At 51.9% G+C, this 22,496-nt stretch overlaps 1 protein-coding gene across 1 annotated transcript; it reads right to left on the bottom strand.

Annotated features, from left to right (window-relative positions):
- Positions 1-6,399: 6,399 nt before the first annotated feature.
- CCDC25 (coiled-coil domain containing 25) lies at positions 6,400-22,029 on the bottom strand. The gene is made up of 9 exons (XM_075925968.1): positions 21,872-22,029; positions 19,171-19,218; positions 18,246-18,285; positions 15,676-15,727; positions 14,316-14,391; positions 13,649-13,752; positions 11,252-11,454; positions 9,002-9,047; positions 6,400-7,239 (listed from the first exon to the last, which is right to left on the bottom strand). Exons 1-9 carry the CDS (start codon positions 21,894-21,896, stop codon positions 7,210-7,212), a joined length of 624 nt encoding a protein of 207 aa, XP_075782083.1. The 5' UTR covers positions 21,897-22,029; the 3' UTR covers positions 6,400-7,209.
- Between the last annotated feature and the right edge of the window lie 467 nt (positions 22,030-22,496).

The raw sequence follows: 22,496 nt of genomic DNA, 5'->3' as shown, positions 1-22,496 counted from the left end.
AAAAGAGCTAGATAGATGGAGGTTCAGACCATCAGTGACTATTAGCCAGGCTGGGTAGGAATGGTGTCCCTAGACTCTGTCTGTCAGAGGCTGGGAATGGGCGACAGGGGAGGGATCGCTGGATGATTCCCTGCTCTGTTCTCTCCCTCTGGGGCACCTGGCATTGGTCGCTGTGGGCAGACAGGACCCTGGGCCGTCTCTTTCTCCAGCCTGTTGCACACAGACTGCGCATCTGCTCTTTCCAGGACCTGCATGACCTGTCCCCGTCCCCCCATCATCTCATTTACTAGTGCGCGGGCAACTCCCGCCTTCGGCCAGGCTATGCCAGCAGCCTAACATGCTCCCTGTACCCCCCAAGCCACCTATCCTCCTGGGCTGCCTGCTGAGAACTCAGCAGCTGGTGGGCCGGCGCCTCTGTCCGTCCCCAGCCAGAACCGCCTATTACTGATTCCTTGTGGTCTCTCCGTCTCCATCTGCTGGTTCTTGTCTTCTACCAACGTATGGGGCAGGCACGCTCTGTTCTGGCTGGACAGCGCCTAGCGCAGCAGCATCCTGGTCCACGCCCAGGGCTCCAAGGGCCCCCCCGATCCAAATAATGAGCCATGGTCGCTCCGCCAGCCACGCGGCTCAGCCAGACGCACCTGCTCACCTGGGTCCTCGGCCACGCAGGGGAGACCTCCCAGAAGAGGAGGTTACAGCAAGATACGACTGTGCCAAGCCCGGCCTGCTGAGCTAGGGAGAGCCAAGAGGCCGGAGAGCCCAGGAGGGAGACAGTGGAGGCCAAGAGATGACCCGGGGAGGGGAAAGGCTCAGTCAGGTGCCTTGAACTTTTCATGGACTTAAATTTCCATAAACCCCTCTGGTGCGAGTTGCCGTGTAAGCAAAACTCAGCGACTGTGGCTGGCTGGAAGTCAGGGGAAAAGGGATCGGTTCTTACTGATTGCCAGCTGGACTCCCCTGCACCCAGCTGTGTGTCGGGCTGGGTATTCTGGATCCCCACAGGCCCCCTCACTACAGTGCAATGTACATTTGTAACGGATGGGAACTAAACACAGGGTCATATGGGGGTGGCAAAGGTAAGGCTGGGGGAGGCAAGGCCCCAGCCCCACCCTTTTTCCTAAGGCCCCGCCCCCATGGGAGTCAAACCTCCTCCCTACCCCACCACCATGGGGAAGGAGGAGGATCCGCATCCGCAGCCCCAGAGTACAGGCAGAGAGGAGGGCACGCAGCTCTAGCCTCCCCTGCTTGGCATGCCGTGGGCGGGGCCAGACTGGAGGCTCGGGAAGGCTGTACCTTCCCCTGCCTATTATACCGGACGCCCATGCAGATCGCCGGCTCTTGTGACCGCGAGTCTGGCGCCGGCTGGTGCTCCAGCCCTGGGATTATGAAAAGATCGGCGCTTTCACTCAAAACATTTCTCACACGCACGACTGCAGAGGAGAGCTCGACGGCACGACCCAAGGCTCAGGAACCAGACACCAAATCGAGCCCCACGTGCTATTTTGGAGATCTCGTGATGTTCTGGAGCCTCGACTCATTCTTCGTGGACGAGCGCAGGTTGGCCATCCTGCAAACGCCCTACATCCAAACGTAGCCAACCAGTGAGGCGCCAGCACAGACCCCGCTTGCCATCGCGGGGGGATCCCAGGAACCGGAGACCCTAGCCCCAACAAGCTAACGCCAGGACTCCTGCTCTGCAATGCCAGAGTCAGCAGAGCCACGAGGGGGAGACAAGGTCACTCCCGGTGCGTCTACACTGCAACTCCCTTTGATTGAATGAGCGCAGGCTCTGGAGCAGTGAGGACGAAGCAGCCTGGTTTCGGCGCAGGCTAGCTGCTCAGGAGGGCTAGTGGATCCTATACTGAAACTAGCCAATTAGCCTGTCATAAGTCAGGATTTTCAGTTCTCCTCCATGTCGGTCTTCTTTCCTGAGTCTCCGCTCCGTCTCTCTTTCTCTCTCTCTCCTCCTCCTGCCTCTCCCTCTCAGCTCTCCTCCACCTCCTGCCTCTCTCTCTTTCTCTTCTTCCCCTCCTGCCTCTCACTCGGAGGACCGCGGAGCCCAAACAGTCGCTTGCACCACTTGCTCCCCCGCAGCAGCCCGGCACAGAAATCAGCCGAGCACCACGGCGGGAGGCGAAGGACGTGACTCAGGCAACAGAGCTGCCCAGAGGCAACAGCCAGCATTTCAGTCTCAGACATTGGGCTACTATATATATATATATATATATATATAATTTTATGCCTGTGGCCCCAGTGTTGCTGCGCACCTGATCAGAAATGGTAACACACAAAACCCTGCAGGCGCCCATTTTAACCCGCCTGGGCACTCAATGGATTGCAAAGTAGCCCTTTCACGAGCAAGGAATGTCAGAAACCAACTACAGAGACAGACCCCGGAACTGGCCTTCACATGCAAATTTGACACTCTCTCTCACGGCTTGCACAGAGACATGAACTGTCAACACCCAAATGACATCAAAAGCTAGATATGGCACACTTCGGGTGCATCTACACTGCACCTGTTCCTCGAAATAAGCGGTAATTTCGAAACAGCTGATTTTTAAATTTGGCAGTCTACACAGGGTCAAATTTTTAAATAAAGCACTATTCCGACAAGTCCCTTAACCCTCATGGAATGAGGGTTACAGGGACGCCGGAATAGCATGCCCGCTATTTCAAAACAACAGGCATGTTTAAAGACATGGAAGAGCTATAAGTGGGATACTTTCCGTATCCCGAAATAGTACCCCTGTCTAGATGCAGCCTTACAGCCCTCTCAATTAGCTTCGTTAGCACCAGCACTACAATTGACAGATTTTTTTTCTTCCCCTTGTTCTTTTTCTGTTCTATATTGGAAGGATTCCCCTTTTCCCTCCTTTTTGTGGGAAGTGAGTTTTGCCCACGAAAGCTCGCGGTCTCATATTTGTTAAGTCTCTCCGGTGCCACAGGACTGCTCATCATTTGTACTGGAACTTTAATAAAACTTTACACCAGACTAGAGTGTGTACTTGTGACTTCGTGCGCGGTCACAGCCTGTGGGCTCTATGCAGACTCCAGCTGGAAGACTAGCGGTAGGGGTGACTTTCGCTGCCAGGCTTGAACCTGTCGCTGCCAGAGCAGAACCCCGCGGCGGCGTCAGACCCTCTTACAAAGTTAACAGGCAATACAACGCAAGGCTCCAGGAAGTAGGGAAACGAAGACCGAATGGAGGATACGGCCAGTACAGCCGGAGTTGTTCAAACAGAGCCGTGGCCTGGAGGCAGGTTGATTGTTTGCTCTCCTGCGAGTGGAGAGGCAGGGACTCAGCTTGGTCTGCACCCAGCAGGGCGAGACCATGAACAATCAAAGGAGAACATCTGAGGAAGTGGGTTCTCCCCCCCCCCAAAAAAAAAACCTCATGCCCCTGGATACAGATATTTGTTAGTCTCTAGGGTACTGCAGGACCACTCGTTTTCATACATCTGTGCTCCCAGAAAAGGCAGAAGTCTGTTCTAGCTGCTAGCGACCCAGGACTGGGGGGTGGAATGTCAGGTGCCAGGCCTTGGTGCTGCAGGGAGATCAAGTGAGCAGTGGAGGGGCTAAGGCAGCTCCCTGACTCCTAGGTGGGACGGCGGAAAGTACACAGGGCTCCACGCACTGCCTCTGCCCCGAACACGAGTGCCACACTCCCATTGGCTGGGAATCTTCTGCCGGCTGTTTCTGGGGCGCAGCACGGTCTGTGGGGCCAGGAGAGGCAAGAAGCTGCCTTAGCCCCCCTGGTCATCCCCTCCTGCCCCTCCAAATCCAGAGTCCCCTCCTGCACCCCAACGCTCCTGCTCATCCCCACCCCAGAGCCCCCTCTCCAGTCACATTCCATCGACAATTTTCTTCAGCTGGGTCAGGAGCAAAAAAAAAGTTTGAAAGCCCCTAGCAGAGTTTGTGCTTTCCGTGCCGATGGTCCAGGGTTCACGTCTTGCTGCCAGCCCCAGTAGGGGCAGTTACACAGAGCACAAATAGGTTCTTAAAGCTGGACTAGAAGATCACGCAGGTCTGGGGAGGAGTCGCAGGCCAAGCAATCCCCGCAACGGGGACCCCACAGGCCTATGAAAAAAGCTCAGCGCAAGGCAGGAAGAACAGCCGCTGGCCTGCCAGGTAAGGGATGGGTGCGGTCACCTTGCGGCCCCACAGCTGTGCGCCCTCGGACCCGTGCCGGGTGCCTTCTGAGGTTTCCGGCTCAATGGGTTTTTCTTGGCAAGGCATGAATCCAGCGGGCTGGCCCTGCTCCAGCGCGGGGCTCACCTGCAAGGGGCTTTCAGAGCACCCGGAGGCTGCGGTCTGGGCTGAGGAACCTTTGTTCTCTGCTTCCACCTAGCGGCCCCTGTGGTACGCACACCGGGGACAAGGGAATGACCGGGGTCAGAGCTCAGCGCCTCCAGGGTGGGAGGCATTTCCTGGGGCAAAGCGCCATCCCTTCCCAGCCCCGCAGAGCGCTCGGTTGCACGGGGAAGTAATAGGGCAGGAGGACACTAACTGCCCACCCTGCCTCAGAGGGCAGCCGTGGAATCTAGAGCCCTCCTCCGGGTTGTTTATTTCATCCCCCCGGCCAGACACAGGGCTACAGCTGTGGCCCTGCCATGCAGCCGTTTCCTGCAGCCACAGAAGGGTTTTTCCATCGTGGGCCGTCCTCCAGCTGCCTCTCCTCTAGGGAGAATTCTTCCTCGCCCCGAGTTAGAGCAGCTCAACACCAGCGCACGGCCTCATTTACAGCCCTGGAGGACATCCGCTGGGGCCCTCTGGTTTTGAACTGGAGCCAAGAGGTTAATGGGCAAATGGGGCAGCTCTTCCCCCCACAGGCTCCCCTGCCAGGGAGGCCTTAGAGACATGGAGGCTGGGTTTCGAGAGGGCAGCGTGGCAGGAATTAACCTGTGGAGGGAGGGGGGAACAGGAAGGGGCCTCAGTTGGCGAAGGAACCCAGAGGGAACAGGGAAGACGACCGCGAGGAGGCAGGAAGAGCCGCCTGGCCGATAGACAGGGAGGGAGAAGGGTTTACTGAAAGTTCCCGTTAGGTGTCACCTGATTAAGTAAAGGGCTCATGGTCTGGCAAAGCCAGAGACCAGTCAGTCAGTGGGTACTTACAAGGGCTCTCAGCATGGATAGCTACAGGCCTGGGTCCTGAGGGAACAAGGCTGGCCTAGTGCACCGGTGTGAACAGGGTGTGTGGCACGGGGACGGCCCAGCGGGCTCTGGTCCGAGCGGCTGTATCCCACAGCCGACAGAACTCCCCCGTTACACTACTCCAGCAGCACCCGCACCTCGGAGCCCATCTGAAGTGGACCCCTCTGCCTATCGCCAGGGGAGCGACTGACAACGGGAGGCAGGAAGACACCATTTTGCCATGAGAATTTTATAAATTCTCTACACACACGTGCATACCGTGGCTCTTTCGGGTAATGCTGACAGCTAATTAGACTGAGCTGCTCGAGGCAGGAAGCCTCAATTACATTTGTACAGCACCTAACACAACCCCACCATCGGGCCGAGTTCTGTTCTCAGCCACATCATCCACCTCTGGAAGCAACACTGCGGGATTAATACAATCGCAATCCTGGAGCCTACAAAGGGAGCTCACTTCCTGTTTCTCCAGGCTCTCACATGCTTCACTGGCCAAGGGGGCACGACAAAGCAGTAGGAAGGTGCACACCCTCTTCTGGGCCCCAGACAACAGGGGATCTCTTTGCGTTTACAACGGCAGACACTACACGTAGATCTCAGACAGCTCACCCCCTGGGCTAAGACTGCAACACAAAACAACTGGGCCAGGAGAGCGCAGAGCCAGAGTTCCAGGAGCCATACTTAGGATAAACTCCCGGGAGCTGGGACATGTCACCCGCTTGGCATGGACCTACCGCCACACGCACAGAGTACTTTGTAAACGATTGTGCAAGCCGGTGCAGGAGCTATCTGGACACAAGTGGCTGTAGCAACTGACCTCAGAGGAGCTTGCGTGCATGGAAGAACCAAGCTGAAAAGACAGACACTGCTTCACCCGGGAAGTCTCCCCGCCACTTCTGCTCCACGGTCCATTTCCACTCACCTCCAACGTCAGCCACGTTCGCAATGGCTGAAGCAGCGCCTTCCACAGCCACTCATACCAGCGTCCCTCCTCACGCTCCTGCCCCCAACTACAACCGCCAGTGTTCCCTGTAAGCTGCCACCCAGCTGATTCGCAGAGCGCCCACAGCCAGCAGCGTGGGTTTCCAATGGTGGTGCACACCTAAAGAGGCCTTGGCGCACATCGTAAAATGTATTTCGCACACCGATGGAACAAATTAGAGGGAAGATTGGTAACCACATCTCGAACCCATGCAACACTACACACACAACCCCCCCCCCCCCCCAATTACAACAGGCCTAAACATGTTGTGCGAGTTACCACAATCATTTTGCATGTTTATTAGCCATGTTACAGGTTACTCAGTCAAGTGTTCCAGGCTTTTCGAACACCATCTTATTTGCAAGCCCAACATCCTTTGTTCTAAAGGGGTGCCGAGTGCAGCCGAAAACAATTCATGACTATCCTCGTCTATATTACAGATATGCAGCCTCAAGACACCACATCCCAGCATGCATTGCTCCATCGGTCAGGCTGCCCAGAGGCACCAGCTCCCTGTGAAAATGAAGGCAGCTACAATTTGCTACATTTTCCAGATGGGCGGATCTCTTTGGCTCCAGGCAGATTTGCAATATGGCCATCAGCTGAGCCAAATTCAGACTCCTCTGCTTTATGGGAATTCCCTGGCTTGGATGAATACACAGAGCCCATCAACAAGGATCACCCAAGAGAAGAGAGTCCTCACCTCAGCAATTGTGATTTCAGGTTTGAATTTATACCAGGGAGCCGGTACCACCCCCGCAACATTTCTTGGAGTCTACTGCCAATTCATTAAGGCAGCACGACACTCCTGCAGCTCAGATTAAAAGTCCCTCCCTCATAAAATAAATATATCAAAAGTCCTTGTAGAACCAGAATGTATCCTCCCCTTTTCCCCCCACCCTCCCTTCTCTGGTAAGATACTGTCTTTAGGAGACCCACATCAGAGGGCTGGTCGGATATTGCCAGGGACTGTTCCAACTGGGTCAAACTCTGAAGTCAGCATTTGTTTGGCGTCGGATGGACGGAGAAAGGCATGGCAGTCCCCCTCAAGATACAGAAAGGGGAGTGTGCCCCGTTCACATGAAGTCATCGGAGTCATTGCCATCCTGGGGGGGAAAAGAGAATGAAATTAACGAAAAAAGCTTCTTAAAGTGGGAGTGTAACTCTGCTGACAGGCCGGAGTCCGGTGGCTCTTCATTTGCAGACCCCTAAGATGGGTGTGGACCCCTTTAGAAATCTTCAGAGTCCGCAGACCCCCAGGCTAAAAGACAGTGGTGTAGTCAGTAACCTCTACCATCGTTAAAGGAAGTGGCTGAGGTTCCTCCGGTGCCCGTACAAAAGCCATGAGCTCAGCAAAAGTTTATTCAAAAGGCTGGCGATCAGAATTCCGTAGCTGACAAACCCCACAGCTAGATTCTTGGATGTTGTTGCTAGTCTCACACGTAACATACAAGGATCCTCTTGTTCATTCAAGTATGCCCCTGACATCTTCCCCTTGAATTCAGAGCCTAGGAACCAACCAGCCATGTTAAGGAAACAGATGCAATATCAAATCTGTGCGGCTTGCTAGCCCCGCAGTAAACCGGCTCCACCCGTTCCAATGGAGGCTCCATCTTTCAAGTGTAACTCTGGGAGGCACGACGGGTAACTGAGCTCTGATAATCCACGGAACTGGTGACTTCGTAGCCTTTACCTACGTCTTATGACTCAGGCCACGAAGCAGAGATTCTTGCCAACACACTCCTGTGCATCAGCCCTTTGTGAATTTGACTTAATCTGAGCCCAGCATGAAAGCAGCAGTCTGACGACAGGTGGCTTAGACACAGAGAGGGGTGACATTCCTTACGGGAATGTCACTAGCCAGACACAGCTTGCACATGCGTGGTAGGAACTAAGGATGTTAAATATTGACTGACTATTCAATTAGTTCAAAGCTACCGCTTTGAAACACCGTGTGTCGCCAGACAGCGGGCTCCCTGCGGGGTTTCAAAGCAGCAGCGCTGCATGGAGCCTTGGGTAAGGCCCCAGGCTTCAAGTGGTGCTGCTGCTTTGAAGTACCCCTTCTCCCCGTTTGCTGCGTCTTTCTGACAGAGGCAGCAAGGGGAGGGGGGAGGGACTAGTCAACTAGCAGATAAGCATTTGCTTATTGGATAGCCAACTAGTCCTTCACATGCCTAGTAGGAAGTGCTGCTACTTAAACCCCATGGGTATCTTTACCCCATATGCTCACCAGCCGGACGATTCACCAAACACAAGAAATCCATAACCCTATCCTAAGCAGCTGCTGAGCCTCTGGTAATGTGACAGCTCAAGCGATTTTCAACACAGATTTGCGAGAGGCAGTCTGAGCTCTTTGTTTGCCTGGAGGTATCACTGATGCGACAGAGTAATCCAAAGATAGATGGTTCCCCCAACCCCAAGAAAACCAGACACAGGCCTGTGGAAGCAAAAGGACAAAAAGAATTTCACTTGATAGGCTCTTTTTGGTGGCTGCCCTGCCACAGAACTTGGTATCCTTCCTACACAGAACTTCTCAGCCCCACTGGCAAGGGGCTCTGAATGCAACCAAAGGGAACTCAGAGAAGCAGACTGGGAGATGGCGGAGAAAAGAAATGGGTGGCTGTGTCCTTGGCCCATTTAACATCTCTAGTGGGTGCTACAGAAAGTAGACTCCCTTTGCCTGAAATCACGCAGCTCTGCTCTCCTTGGATATTGTCCTACAATAAGAAAAGTATAGCCTGTGGAACAAATCACCGTGTGCAGCTACTGGGCTAAAGCTTGCTTTCTCCGTCATATCCTGTTAGCCTACTCTGATTCTTAACCAGGCTTCTGGAAGCAAGATCTTCACAGGTGCCAGCCTGCGCTTACCTGGTTGGAGGACATGTTCTCAGATTTCATCAGAGAAGAGTAGCTCCTGCAAGGGAAGAGAAATTATGTTTTGAACGTACACTCTGAAACAGGACAGGGGGCCTCCAAGTTTAGCTCTCCTGTTCTTCAGGGGGAAATCAAACACAAGTTTGTCTTTCAAAGAACACACCACAGCCCTAAGCGAAGAGTAAGTGGACTATGAAGAGCACAGACACTTTGGAGCAAAACACTTATGTCAGAGACAGACGAGGACACTGAGATGTGACACTTCCCATGCTTTATGAAAATATGCTTCTGATATGAATATGCCACAGCTGAGATATGCTCTGTGCAAGATGTCTCATGTAAGGTGTCATTGGAAAAGTGAGGATTTCCTGAATACGCTAATCCCATTTGTATGCGTGTATTTCTGTACCCAAAGTTATCTGTGTATCTATTTCATATTTGCATCTTTGGGACACTCCGGCTGACACTTCATAGAAGCCTAGAACACCAGAACTGGATGGGACCTCGAGAGGTCATCAAATCCAGTCCCCAGACCTCCTGGCAGGACCAACCACCATCTAGACCATCCTGATGGATGTCTATCTAACCTGAAATATCTCCCATGATGGAGATTCCACAACATTCCCGGGCAATTTATTCCAGTGCTTAGCCACCCTGACAGTTGGGAAGTTTCTCCTAATGTCCAACCTAAACCTCCCTTGCTGCAGTTTAAGCCCATTGCTTCTTGTTCTATCCTCAGAGGCCGAGAAGAATTTTCCCCCCTCTTCCTCCTCCAAGATAGATGCATGGACGTTGGGTCCACCAATGGCTATAGGCCAGGATGGGTAGGAATGGTGGCCCTAGCCTTTGTTTCTCTGGAGGTGGGTGACAGGGGAGGGATCACGTGAGGATTACCTGTTTTGATCCCTCCCTCTGGGGCACCTGGCTTTGGCCACTGTGAGCAGACAGGACACTGGGCTGGATGGACCTTTGGTCTGACCTAGGTTGGCCATTCTTATGTTCATATTAAGTGACCTGGAGGAATGCATCTAGTCCCCAAGACAAAGGCAAGGAAAGGGTTCCAGGCCCTGCAAATACTATTGCTTAAGACTGTGCCAGTCTAAGACAGACCAGAGCATGAGTGACTCAGTCACTACATAAGAACATAAACATAAGAACGGCCGTACTGGGTCAGACCAAAGGTCCTTCTAGCCCAGTAGCCTGTCTGCCAACAGTGGCCAGCACCAGGTGCCCCAGAGAGGGTGGACCGAAGACAACGATCAAGCAATTTGTCTCCTGCCATCCCTCTCCAGCCTCTGAAACAGAAGCCAAGGACACCATGTTATCCCCTGGCTAATAGCCTTTTATGGACCTAACCTCCATGAAATTATCTAGCTTCTCTTTAAACTCTATTATAGTCCTAGCCTTCACAGCCTCCTGCAGCAAGGAGTTCCACAGGTTGACTACACGCTGTGTGAAGAAGAACTTTCTTTTATTAGTTTTAAACCTGCTACCCATTAATTTCATTTGGTGTCCTCTAGTTCTTCTATTTAGGGAACTAATAAATAACTTTTCTTTATCGGCCCTCTCCACACCACTCATGATTTTATAGATCTCTATCATATCCCCCCTCAGTCTCCTCTTTTCTAAATTGAAAAGTCCCAGTCTCTTTAGCCTCTCCTCATATGGGACCCGTTCCAAACCCCTAATCATTTTGGTTGCCCTTTTCTGAACCCTTTCCAAGGCCAAAATATCTTTTTTGAGGTGAGGAGACCACATCTGTACACAGTATTCAAGATGTGGGCGTACCATAGTTTTATACAGGGGCAGTAAGATATTCTGGGTCTTATTTTCTATCCCTTTCTTAATAATTCCTAGCATCCTATTTGCCTTTTTGACCATCGCTGCACACTGTGTGGAAGTTTTCAGAGAACTGTCCATGAGAACTCCAAGATCTCTTTCCTGATTTGTTGTAGCCAAGTTTGCCCCCATCATACTGTACGTATCGTTGGGGTTATTTTTACACTTAGCCACATTGAATTTCAGTTGCCATTTTGCTGCCCAATCACTCAGTTTGGTGAGATTTCTTGGAGTCCCTCACAGTCTGCTTCTGTCTTGACTATCCTAAACAGTTTGGTATCATCTGCAAACTTTACCACCTCACTGCTTACCCCTTTCTCTCTGCCGACACACCCTGGTCGAAGTCTCCTTCCCATCATGGATGTGAAATGCTGACAGTGAGAGCTAGCCACAGCCATTACTCACCTGAGCTCTTCCATTTCTTTCTTCTTCTTCATCTCCTCCTTCTCCTTCCGCTTCATCTCTTGGATCTGGGCTTTTTTCTCATTTCTCTCCTCTCTGTCCCGAGCTTCTTTCTCGGCGGCCAGGTCAGGGAACCGCTCCACTTTGGTCTTCTCGAGCCTGTTCACTATCTCATTCACCTTTTTCTCCACGGTCACTGTTCTCACCTGTGGGATGGAAAGAACTATAATCCTTATCAAAAAGGCTGCCTCCGTGTGTTTCGCTGAGAAAGAGACACCACCGTGAGGTAAACACAGACCAAGAGCGGCATTTTCACCCTGACGCGTGACTCCCAAATCTCATTTAGACTGTGTCACGGGCATCTGGCGCCGTTCAGTGGCTTGTGTGAAGAAGACAACCCCCAACAGGCACAAGAACACAAACCGTTATCGCTGATTGGCGTTCTTGGCTACAGTCTCAGCAGAGAGCCTGAGGATTGACTGGATCCTAGCCACCCACCTATGGAACAAGTCTATGTGGACCTGAAGCTCACGCTGTTGCTGAGTACACTGTACCCCTTCTGTGCACTGCTGTCTTCAATACTGCACTGGCCAGTACCGATTTGCATTTAACAAACACTTTGTACTTCTACAGCTAGGGATGAAAGTGACTCGTCGATTACCCGATAAGCACCATCCTTCAGCTAGTCGCTTCCCCCACTTGCTGCCTATCAGAGGCAGCCAGGGCAGGGAAGGGAGAAGGAGATGGTTCCCCCCACACCATTTCCGCTGGTGTCAGGGGTTAGAGACCAGGCATGAGCTGGGAATCAGCTGATTCCCGGCTTGCGCCCAGTCCCAGACACTGCGCCTCTGCTTCTTAAATGTACTAGCTGGAGTTACCTGGTCTTGCTCGGGAAACCGGAGGAACAAAATGTAGAAAAAAACAGTAGTCCATTATCTTTTCATGAATGGTAGAAAAGTTGCACGGATTTCTATAGGGATTAAAATATAGGTCCGCGTCATCCCCGGGGAGGGGAGGGAGAAGAAAGGTTACATGCGGGAGGGGCGCCCCAGCTCATGCCCAGGGCTGCAGATGCCGCAGAGGGCAGGGCGGGCCCCTGAGCTGCTGTGCGCGTGGGGGTGGGGGCACCGTGTGCAGGCGCGGGGGGAGGGAAAAGAGGGTCGCTTATGTAACCTTGTGGGCGAGTCCCAGACGGCGCTGCAGGTGGCAGGCACGGGACCTCGGGTGGGCGGGGCAGCCTCTGCAGCACGTTACTTTTTTATTTTTACAGCCTAAGCTCGGGCCCGATCGGGTACCTTAAAACCTTCTCCTGGATGAAAGGTTATCCCATAAAAAGTTTGGTTGCAGTAGCTCTTATAGTGTCCAAGTTATTAGCGCACAAACTTACAAACATTCTCCTGTATTTATTAGATTAGAGCCGGCAGCTAAATGAATCAGCTGTCCCAGCTTGCATCAAGTCTTCCACCCCATGCTTCAGCCTTTTAAATGTCTTAAGAGCCGTCCGGCTCTTAACACACAGGAAATCTGTGGAAGAGCCAGAAGAGGACTAGGGATGTAAAGGGTTAACCCATTACTGGTCTGGTTGGAGCAGCCCCCCCACGACGTGGTGGGCCCTGTCTGGCTGGGCACAAGCAGCTGCATCAGGTTTAACTAGTTAACTTTTTAACCAGGATTTTACATCCCTAAAGAGAACTCAGAACCAAGACTTGGAACTTAACCAACCAACTGACAATCTCTTCTCTCCAGATAACCTAGCTCTTTCAATACAGGACTCCACTGCTCTCCTAAGTCAGCCTTAATGATTTTATGACAGGGGGCTCAGCTGGCTGCAGAGAAAATACACAAGGCTGCCTGCTAGCAATTCTGAAAGTGACAACTGGATTCATGCTTTAAGTCTGGAGGTTCCTTCAACATTTAAAAGTATGAAAACAGGGAGATTTTACAGGAAACAGGATCTGATGAACTCTGAGATTCAAGGTCTCCAACTTGAAATGGAAATAGCTGCTTGTTACCAAAGGAAAACCAGCTGTGGTTATGTTACCACCAGGTCAGAGTGTTTTCAATCATACTGAAGACAATAATCCAAGCGTAGGTGGAAATCCATGCAGCAAGTGTGTATGAGACACTGGGATATTGTATACTGGCCATAGCCAATGACTCTGCAGCCCTGTTTTAACTTGTCTTCCATGTGCAGTCGTGGTTTTACTTTACTATATTCCAGCACCCACATGGAAATTCAGTTTCGCCCACCAAAAAACAGCTGGGATTTTTCCCATGTCCTGGACCACAGACATTTCCCCTGCGTTAGAGCCTTGGTGGATGACACAACATGGTGGCGTTACGAAGGAGGCATTGCAGTCAGCTGCTGGGTTTCCTTGCAGCCACATAGCAAACACTTACATCCTTTTGTCTGTGAAACCCTATCTGTCCCACGTCCATGTCAGCTGTTTTCTTTAGGTTGGTCCATGGTGTGTACACCACATTGATGTTGTTCATTTTACATCCTACAGAGCAAAGAGGAGAAACAAGAGGGCTTGTATCACAAGAAGCGGGAAACATTTCGATTCTCCCTCCCCCACCTTCTGACACCCTGTCTCCCCAACCGGCCAGAGTAACGCTGTGTCACACAGCTGCTGGTCAGTGACATGTGTCAGGACTTGTCCTCTACCTCCTATCTGAGGGAACAGCATTGCCATTGTATGTTCTGTGGCAGCAAGGGCCAGAGCTGCGTTAATGAACTCCAGATGAAGCCTGGCTTTGCCAGAAATCTGCCTGCCCCAAAGGCGGCCTCAGGTGGGTATTAGAGGGAAAATGGCAAGCCTCCCTTTGGCTCGTACAGTGATTTAGAGGCACAGTGAGGAATCGGGAGATTAAAGTTTCCGTATGAAAATAGCATCAGCACAAGCTGCTGGAAGGGACATCTGTTTCCCATGAAAACAACAAGTTATGAAAGGTGCTTAAACGTCACATTATTCAAGGATTTTGGGTAACTTGGCATGGAACAAATCCCTCTCCCCAGCCCCTTAATCGCCACTGTCAACTTGCCAATTTCAATAGTAAATGTTACCCTGAATGCTATTGGCTTTCACTAGATGGGCGCAGTCTATCAAAACTTCTTTGGGAATGTCATCCACCGTCTGCCCCTAAAAGAGAGCAGTGGAACCAGAGTGATTTATTGTGCCATTTGAAGGAGCAGCAGGGCATTTACGAACACTGGAGAAACCCCGGACCAACAGCGCGCTTGGAACGTGCTATGCAAACTCAGCTATGACCACCCTGCATGACACACACAGATTATACCACTTTGCACTTCTATAGCACCTGCTGCCCATGGCTTTCATGCCACTTTACAAACAGTTCCCCTCCCCCTCCCCCCCCAGTACATTTTTTAGCAGGCTGGCCAGCAGCCCAGCTCAGTCCTGGCTTGCAATGGGTCCGGGACCTAACCCTGCTGCGGCTCTGCATTTAAAGTGTATTAGGAGCCGAGCAGGCAGGCAGCCCACCTCAGTTCCAGCTCACGCTGGGTCCGAGAGCTCGGACCCTCCCCCCAAGACAGGAGCTGCTGCCACCCTGCGCTGCTGCCTTTATCAGAGGCAGTAGCACAGGGCAACAGGCAGCTGGTCGGTCAGGGGAGCTGTTTTTTAAATTAGCTGCTCTTGCGGACCAGCTCCTGCCTGGCACTCTGCGCTGCCTCCTCTGATATAGAGGCAGCAGTGCAGAGTGGCAAGGACCTTTTTGGGAGTGGGGCTGGAGTGCACTGGCTGCCAGACCCACCCCTGGAGACTATAGAACAGTCGACTAACCGATAAGAATTCATGAGGTTACTCGACTATTCAATTAGTCGATATTTAACATCCCTGGGTAGCATACTAACAAATGCTCAAGTTCCGCTACACACCAGCATTCTTGCAGACTCCCATTAACATCAGTGGCACTATCAGTGAGCGGGGAAGGGAGGGGAGGAGGGAGTATATGCATACAGAGCTCATAGTGGAATGGCAGCCTTAGATTGTAAGACTTGTGTGTGTGCAGAATGCTTATATTATACGCTCATATTATATGCAACAACAGAACACAAGTTCTCCCACATTTTGGTGTACAAACTCAATAAATACCTGAGGTAACAAACCCTCCTAAACCAGGGAGAACTAGACTTGGCATGTATAAAAATTCTAGAATTCAAAACAAGCAGAAAAAAACATTTTCTGGAAATGAGGATCTTTAAAAAAATCCTTTGCAGACCACTGTGATACCCAGGGCTTGACAAACGGTGGCGAAACCTACTCGCCAGCCCTGCACTGCGCATGCGGGGTGAACGGGGCGACCAGCTGAAATCTACTCGCCACGGGTGAGTAGATTCAGTGATTTGTTGAGCCCTGGTGATACCAATACATATTTGTTTACATGCAGCAGGGTTCTGAGGTTACCTTGTGTAGTCGGAGGTATACATGTGCAGAGGAAAGCTTATCCACATGAAACCTACAGAGTAGAAAGGCACATTTAGCAGAAGGTCGCTAAATCTGAAATAAATGCTTCAATAAAGATTAAAACAACAGACGAGTAGTCCCATAAGTAGACGCATTAAAATATATTCTGAACATGCATACCTGACAGCATGCAATGGAATTGTTACAGCTTATCAGATGTTTTAATCTTTGTGCAAATATTCATCTACCTTTAAGAGAAAAAGATTGAAATGCTAAAGGAAGCAGTTACTAAGAACCTTGTGTTTTCTTTGAAATATAATACACACAGACAATAAAATATTGCTATTTGCTCCCTCTACTCCTGTCGACTCTTACTATATCAGTTAACTAATTACGGCAGACAAATTAGTATGATATTACTATAGCAGAGCCTGTTATTAACAGAGACATTTCATGCTAACAAAACACCCTAGGAGCGTCCTTCATAGGGTTTGTCTTCATTGTAATAGAAGACTCACAGCTGGCCATGTCAGCTGTCTCTAGCTCGCAGGGCTTGGGCTCCAGGGTTATAAAAATGCAGCGTAGATGTCTGTGGTCAGGTGGCACTGAGGTCTTGAAGCCCCGCAATATCTATGCTGTAATTTTATAGCCCTGCAGTGCAAATCCCATGAGCACAGGTCAGCTGTGTTTTACTGCGAGGAGTACGTACTCCTAGCATCTTACATCCCTAATTTTCAGAGCAGGTGCAAGAAAAGCAGAGGCGGTGTGCATGTTTCTTACACACTGGTTCCATCAATTCACTCCTCAAAAAGACCACCTGTAGGAATCAGAAGTGATTCCAGTCTATATGGCCCACTCAGTTCTTAGCGTCTCTGCTGAAATGGTTAACATTAAGCATCAATTAGGGATGTTAACGTGTACATGGTTAACCGATATGCCTGGCCTCATCGGTTAACCCACACGGTTACACGCATGCCTTCCTCACTGCCTTCGTATCAGAGGCAGCGGGAGTCAGTACGCATGGAGAGCCGGCTTTTAAGCTGGCTCCCACAGAGCCACGTGCCTTCCTCACCCCCACCCCATTGCCACACACAGAAGTGAGGGAGGGGGGGCAATGGGAGCAAGGCAAAGACAGCAGCGCGGGAAGCGGACAAGCGGGAGCTGGTGCTCAGAGGGAACCTGGTTAAATGCCAGCTCCCTTGAGCACTGGCTCCCACCTGCCCCCGCTGTGTGTAAACACAGAACCACTGAAAATGTCAGCAGTCACACACTTCCAAAAATAAGCCTATATTGACCAACCTCCCTAGCATCAACTAAGATGATGGGTTTGTGCGTCCAAGCCCGTCTATTGATATAAATAGCCCATTCCATCCATTATCTAACAGCCATACACGGACCCAGACAAATATGGCCACTTCCAGCACAGAAAACTTGTTAAAAGACTGCCACAAAGAGCAGTCAATGGCATGTCTGCAGCTAATGGTGAGTTGCCCCAACTGCCCTCCTCTGAGTATTTTCTTTTCCATGTAGGGAGGACCAAGACTACATCAACATGTGGTACAGAGCAGTGCCCGCGTCACCCCTGCACACGGGATCAGGTAGATCTGTTTAGGTTAGGCTTGGCTTTCGCCTGTCATGACTCAGAGGTGTCCTCCTGGAGCCAGAATACAGGCAAGACAGTGACTATTTCATTTGGTCAGGTAGCATCTGAAGACGGTAAACAGGAAGGGAACATTGTGCACGTACGCGTAGCAGGAGGACTCAGACAAAGGGAAAGGGTTGGAGAAGCAGCAAGCTCCTGCGGAGAGGATCTGGATCTGGGGGTTCTATTCCCTGGGAGACCTGGGTTCTGTTTCCTTCTCTTGCTGATCTGCCCTGCGACATGGGACATGCCATTTCACCTCTGTTTCAGAGGGGTAGCCGTGTTAGTCTATACCTGGAAAAAACTTAAATAGTCTTGCAGCACCCGTTAGTCTCGAAAGTGCTGCAAGACAATTTGTTGTTTTTTAAATTTCACCTCCGTGTCATTTCAACATTTACCTTGTCAGGTTAGGGTTCACCTACACAGCTTTTCATAAGTAGCGCCACATGAGGGCACACCTATTCCATGCACACACAACCAGGTTACATTGTCAACTCTTGCTGTGTGTGTGTGTGTGAAATGACCTAGTGCAGTGCAACCACACCTCACCGGGGGCCATAGGTGCTACTCGGAAACAGACGTGGCCAAACTTATCGGCCTTCAGAGGTCTGAGAGACGGGGCATGCCTGCTGAGACTCGGGGCTTCATCCCTGCTTCTGCTGAATCGGCAAGGTGGAGGTCTCACGTTCCTCGAACTGGTAGGTGAAGGAGAGAGGTGTGGCGTGGGGCTCCACAAGCCACGCTCAACGAGCTACATGCAGCTCCTGAGCCACACTTTGGCCACCCCTGCTCTACAATAACACTCTATGATTTTGTTTAAACTATCCTGAATAGCAGCTCTAGTAGCCAGAAGGGCACCAATGCCGCCTCCCTTTCACAATTTGTTTCACAAGCATACAAGACTTACACGGCACTTTCCAGTACCTACCAAACATCTTCAGGCCAGCCATATTTGATCAGATCTTCATCTGCAGGCATGAAAAAAAATACTGAGCAAATAAAGTTACTTTCCCCAGCAGCCAACCACACCACCCACTGAGACAGGCAACGAGGGGAAAGGATTGCTAGAGCTCGGTTTCTGAATTCATTGACACACCAGTGGTTACTTTTAAAAAACTAAAATCAAGAGGGTTTGCACCACAGTATGGCACTTGAGTGATGGAACCCCCAACAGGGCTGAACCACACAGTGCTCTCGGGCACTAAGGTGTTGGCCAAAAGTCTGAACACTTCTAATTTTTTCTTTCCTCCATCCCAGTCTCAGTTTTTTTATTTGGAGACACTGATAGATAGCCTATGAGGGAGATTTTCAAGGGGGCATTTCCCAAGATTAAAAAGCAACAACTCTTCACCTGAAGTGTTAATTTTGGTTTTGCCTTAAGTACAGAGTAGCAAGCAAGGACATGAAATAAAGCAGGACTGTACCTTGGGGTTTACTGGAAGAGAACACAACAGATAACCTATTTTATTTGAAGAACACTAACTCCAGATGGGAAAAACCCCACTAATGATGCAAGGAACAATTAAACTAACTAAAACAAGTGCTGTCAAATCACATTAGGCATCTACTATTGTTTCCTTGACCATTTTGTAGCCTGATAAAAAGACCACAGTGCCCACCAACGTCACATTAAGCCCCTAGCTGCCCCTCTCACCAACCTCCACAATGGTATAAAATAATTTCCAGACTACATGAGGTGTTAGCATACAGCATAATTTTCTTGATAGAAAATTATCTAGAAAAGCATGCTTTAAACAATGCAGTCAGATCAAAGAGGCCCAAACAATTAGAGAGAGAAAAAGAAAGCAAACTCCAACCTGTAAAGCTTTGCCAAAGTATTTTCATGCACTTACTTTCATATTTATCTTTTCCCATGTAAATGGTGTAAACGGAGGGAACAACTGAGGGATAGAAAGAGAACACAAATCAAAAGGAGTTTCAGACACAGCAATGCACAGAGGTACTGACAAAAATCTGTATCTCTGAACAGCTAATTCGTTTCATTCACTTTCCAGGGACCAGGGCAAGATTGACTCAATCTAAAAAAAAAATCAAAGAGAACAAACCACCAAGTTTCCACCACTTCCCTTGGAAGACTAGTCAGTGGTTTGACTGGCCTGAGGAGCAAAGCACTTCATGAGGTTTGGGCTCACTTTTGCTCTATGTCAGGGATGGGGAACCTTTTTTTGGATCAGGGGCCACTGATCAACTGAAAAATTAGTCAGGAGCTTCTCACAAGTAAGAAGCCAAAAAAAAACCCACCCCAAAACCACCCCCCAAATCCTCACTGGCCATGAGAAGAAGACAGTCCCTGCATTCCCCCCTCACACCAGAGCCTACCCAGCCTCGTAGATTTTGTGTGCTTCAGCTGGAGCGCAAGCGCAGGCTCCCCAAAGCTAGGGGGAAGTCGTGACCCTCGGAGGCTAGATCCAGGCAAGCCAGGGGCTGAATATGGCTCCCAGGCCTTAGTTTCCCCACCCCTGCTCTACATAATAATGCAAGGTGTAATCCTGTCATCAGCAATAGGGTGCTGAGTCAGACATTTTCAAGCTCTACTCACAGCTCTAATGCTGGACTCCCTTTGTGGCCTGGACGAGTTACCCAAGTTCTATCCCCTTGGAGCATCCTACCTAACTCCCCTCTCTCCTTGTGTGTACACACCCACCACCCTGCCTAGACATCTGTCTCATGCCATTCTGGGAATAAACGAGCAGGTCTCCTCATAAACCCTCAGCAAGGGACAGAACACCAAGACATACAGGGAAACAAGAAGGGCAATATACTTTGGGGTGCCCTACCAGAGAGAAAATTTAGAGGAAGGACCACTGGCTAACCACATTACACCGACAGTGTAGTCTCTTCAATATGGGAACACAAGTTGCAATCTTAGTAAAAGTTGGGTGCTAGCCTAGGTCACCAGGAAGGGTGACACATGGTTAATTTCCATGATTACTGAGTAAAAACCAGAGTGTGTGGTCATAAGCAGTACTTAAGAGAGTCAGCCAAATTACCAATACTTATAAACTAGGGGTGTAAAACCCCTTTTAATATGTCTAGCCAGTTAACTGATTAAAGGTGGGGTGAGCGGGGACCACTCCAGCCCCACTGTATTTCCTCTCATATCTCCCCCACAAGAAAGGGGCAGCTCCAGAGTCCTGGTCAGACCAGCTCCTACTTGTGGGGTGCCTGGGCCCACCCCAGGCAGGGAGCTGCTAAAGTACTCACCAGTTAACTGGTTAAATCTTCACATACTCAAAAAATACACTAAACAGGAACTAAATTTCTAGCTAGTATTGACAGAAATAAAAACATATTCGTAAGATACAGGAATCAGAGAAATCAGATGAACCATCAAGACAGGAGTTTCATATGACAGCGATCTGGACTTTGAAAAACAGAAGATGGAAGTCAGCATGGTGAGAAGCTACACGGAGGTGGCAGCGTCTGGAAAATTCTCCTTCAGAAATCCAGGGTCTGATTCCCCCACTGGGGAGAGTCGGTGCATGGAAATAAAGGCTGCCTACCTGCATGGCACACACTACAGTAGCAAAACCAACCGTGTCTCACATACAACGAACCAGTCCTGTGGAGGGACTGCTAGTGGAATGAAGTCCATCCTGCCACCATGCTAGAGGAATAGAGCAGATGACCTAGGGATCCCTTTCACCCCCAAGACCTGAGAGGGAGGGGCAAGGGGTTGGGGGTCACAAGAGGTTGAGGGCACCAGAGGATGGGGGAGGGAGGGTTGGAGGGCCGGGTCGGAGGGGGGTGGGGGAAGGAGAGTCGGAGGGGGGCGGATGTTGGGGGGGGCGCGGGGTGCTGGAAGGAAGGGCCAGGGAAGTGGGTGGACGGCCAGGGCAGGAAAGCCTGGGGGGGGGGGCGGAAGAAGAGCCAGAAGGACCCGGGGGGGGGGAAGATAGTGGAGGGCTTGGCCAGTTGGGGGAAAGTCCCGGGGAGGCTGGAAGAGCTGGGGGAGGGGGGGAGAGGACCCAGAAGGGGGCCGGATGATGGACAGCCGGGGAGAAAGAGCCCGGGGCGGGATGATGGAGGGTCGGGGGGGGGCCGCGGCAGTCCCGGGGTGGCCCCCAAAAGGGGCAGGATGATGGAGTGCCGGGGGAGCGGGGAGGTCCCGGGGGAGGCCTAGAGAGGGGCGGGATGGTGGGCCGGGCCGGGGGGGGGGGAGGGCCCAGAGGGGGCCCCGGAAAGGCCCGGGGTAAAGGGTTCAGAGGGGGCCGGGATGGTGGGGTGGAGGGCCGGGCCGGGGGGGCCGGAAGGGAGGTTCCCGAGGGGGCCGGGCCGGGGGGGGCCCTGGGGGGGGCGGGCCGGGGGGGCCGGAAGGTTCTGGGAGGGAGGTCCCGGGGGGGGGCCAGGCCGGCGGGGGGTCCCGGGGGGGGGCCGGAAGGGCCTGGGAGGGAGGTTCCCGGGGGGGGGGGGCCGGGCGGGAGGGAGGTTCCCGGGGGGGGGCCGGAAGGGCCTGGGAGGGAGGTCCCGGGGGGGGCCGGGCCAGGGGGGGGTCCCGGGCGGGGGCCGGGCGGGGGGGCCCCGCGCACTCACCGCTGGAGGTGAAGTAGAACACCATGGCGGCGGCGCTGGCTGAGTCCCGGCCCCTCGGCCAGCCCGCCCGGGCAGCTCCCCGCGCCACAGACCCTCGTCACGCCCCGACTTCCGGCCGGCACCCCGCAACGCACCGGAAACACTCGCGCAGACAGCCGGGATAGGTCTCTCAGGCGCACGCGCAGAGCAAAAGGCTCGGCATCCTCCTGCGCGCATGCGCCACCGTCGGACGGGGGGGCGAATAGACTAGCTATGCGCATGCGCAGGTCTGGCTGTCCGGGCCTCGGGGAGTGCAGCTGGCGGCTCGCGCTGCGCAGGCGGCTCGCAGCCTGGCTGGCTGGGGCTCGGTGCTGCACGTGTGTGCGGGCAGCGGGGGAGGCTGCAGCCCCTGCGAACCGCTCAGAGCTGCTTGCTGTGGGCCGCGGCCATGCCTAGGCAACCTGCTTTGCTATGTGCAGCGCCTGGCACAGTTGGCTGGTAGCCCCGCATGGAGGCTCAGCGGGGAGATGATGACACCAGCCTCTTCCCCAGTCCCCAGAATCTGCCATAATACAGAGTAAAAAGGGAATTATAGGAGTAAAATTCCCCACTGCAAAGGCCTAAGTAGAAATCCTGTGTATTCAGA

Source organism: Pelodiscus sinensis, chromosome 3 (genome assembly GCF_049634645.1).
Source record: "Pelodiscus sinensis isolate JC-2024 chromosome 3, ASM4963464v1, whole genome shotgun sequence".
NCBI classification, from domain to species: Eukaryota; Metazoa; Chordata; order Testudines; family Trionychidae; genus Pelodiscus; species Pelodiscus sinensis.
This window is presented reverse-complemented; position numbering and strand designations above follow the sequence as displayed.

What these genes read in the sequence shown, in the direction of transcription:
- CCDC25 (XM_075925968.1), bottom strand. Translation starts at nt 21,896, where the DNA reads ATGGTGTTCTACTTCACCTCCAGCG. An exon ending in GGCTGGCCTGAAGATGTTTG is followed by an intron (nt 15,728 to 18,245) that starts GTAGGTACTGGA and finishes TCTACTCTGTAG; the next exon opens with GTTTCATGTGGATAAGCTTT. An exon ending in GAAAGCCAATAGCATTCAGG is followed by an intron (nt 13,753 to 14,315) that starts GTAACATTTACT and finishes TTTGCTCTGTAG; the next exon opens with GATGTAAAATGAACAACATC.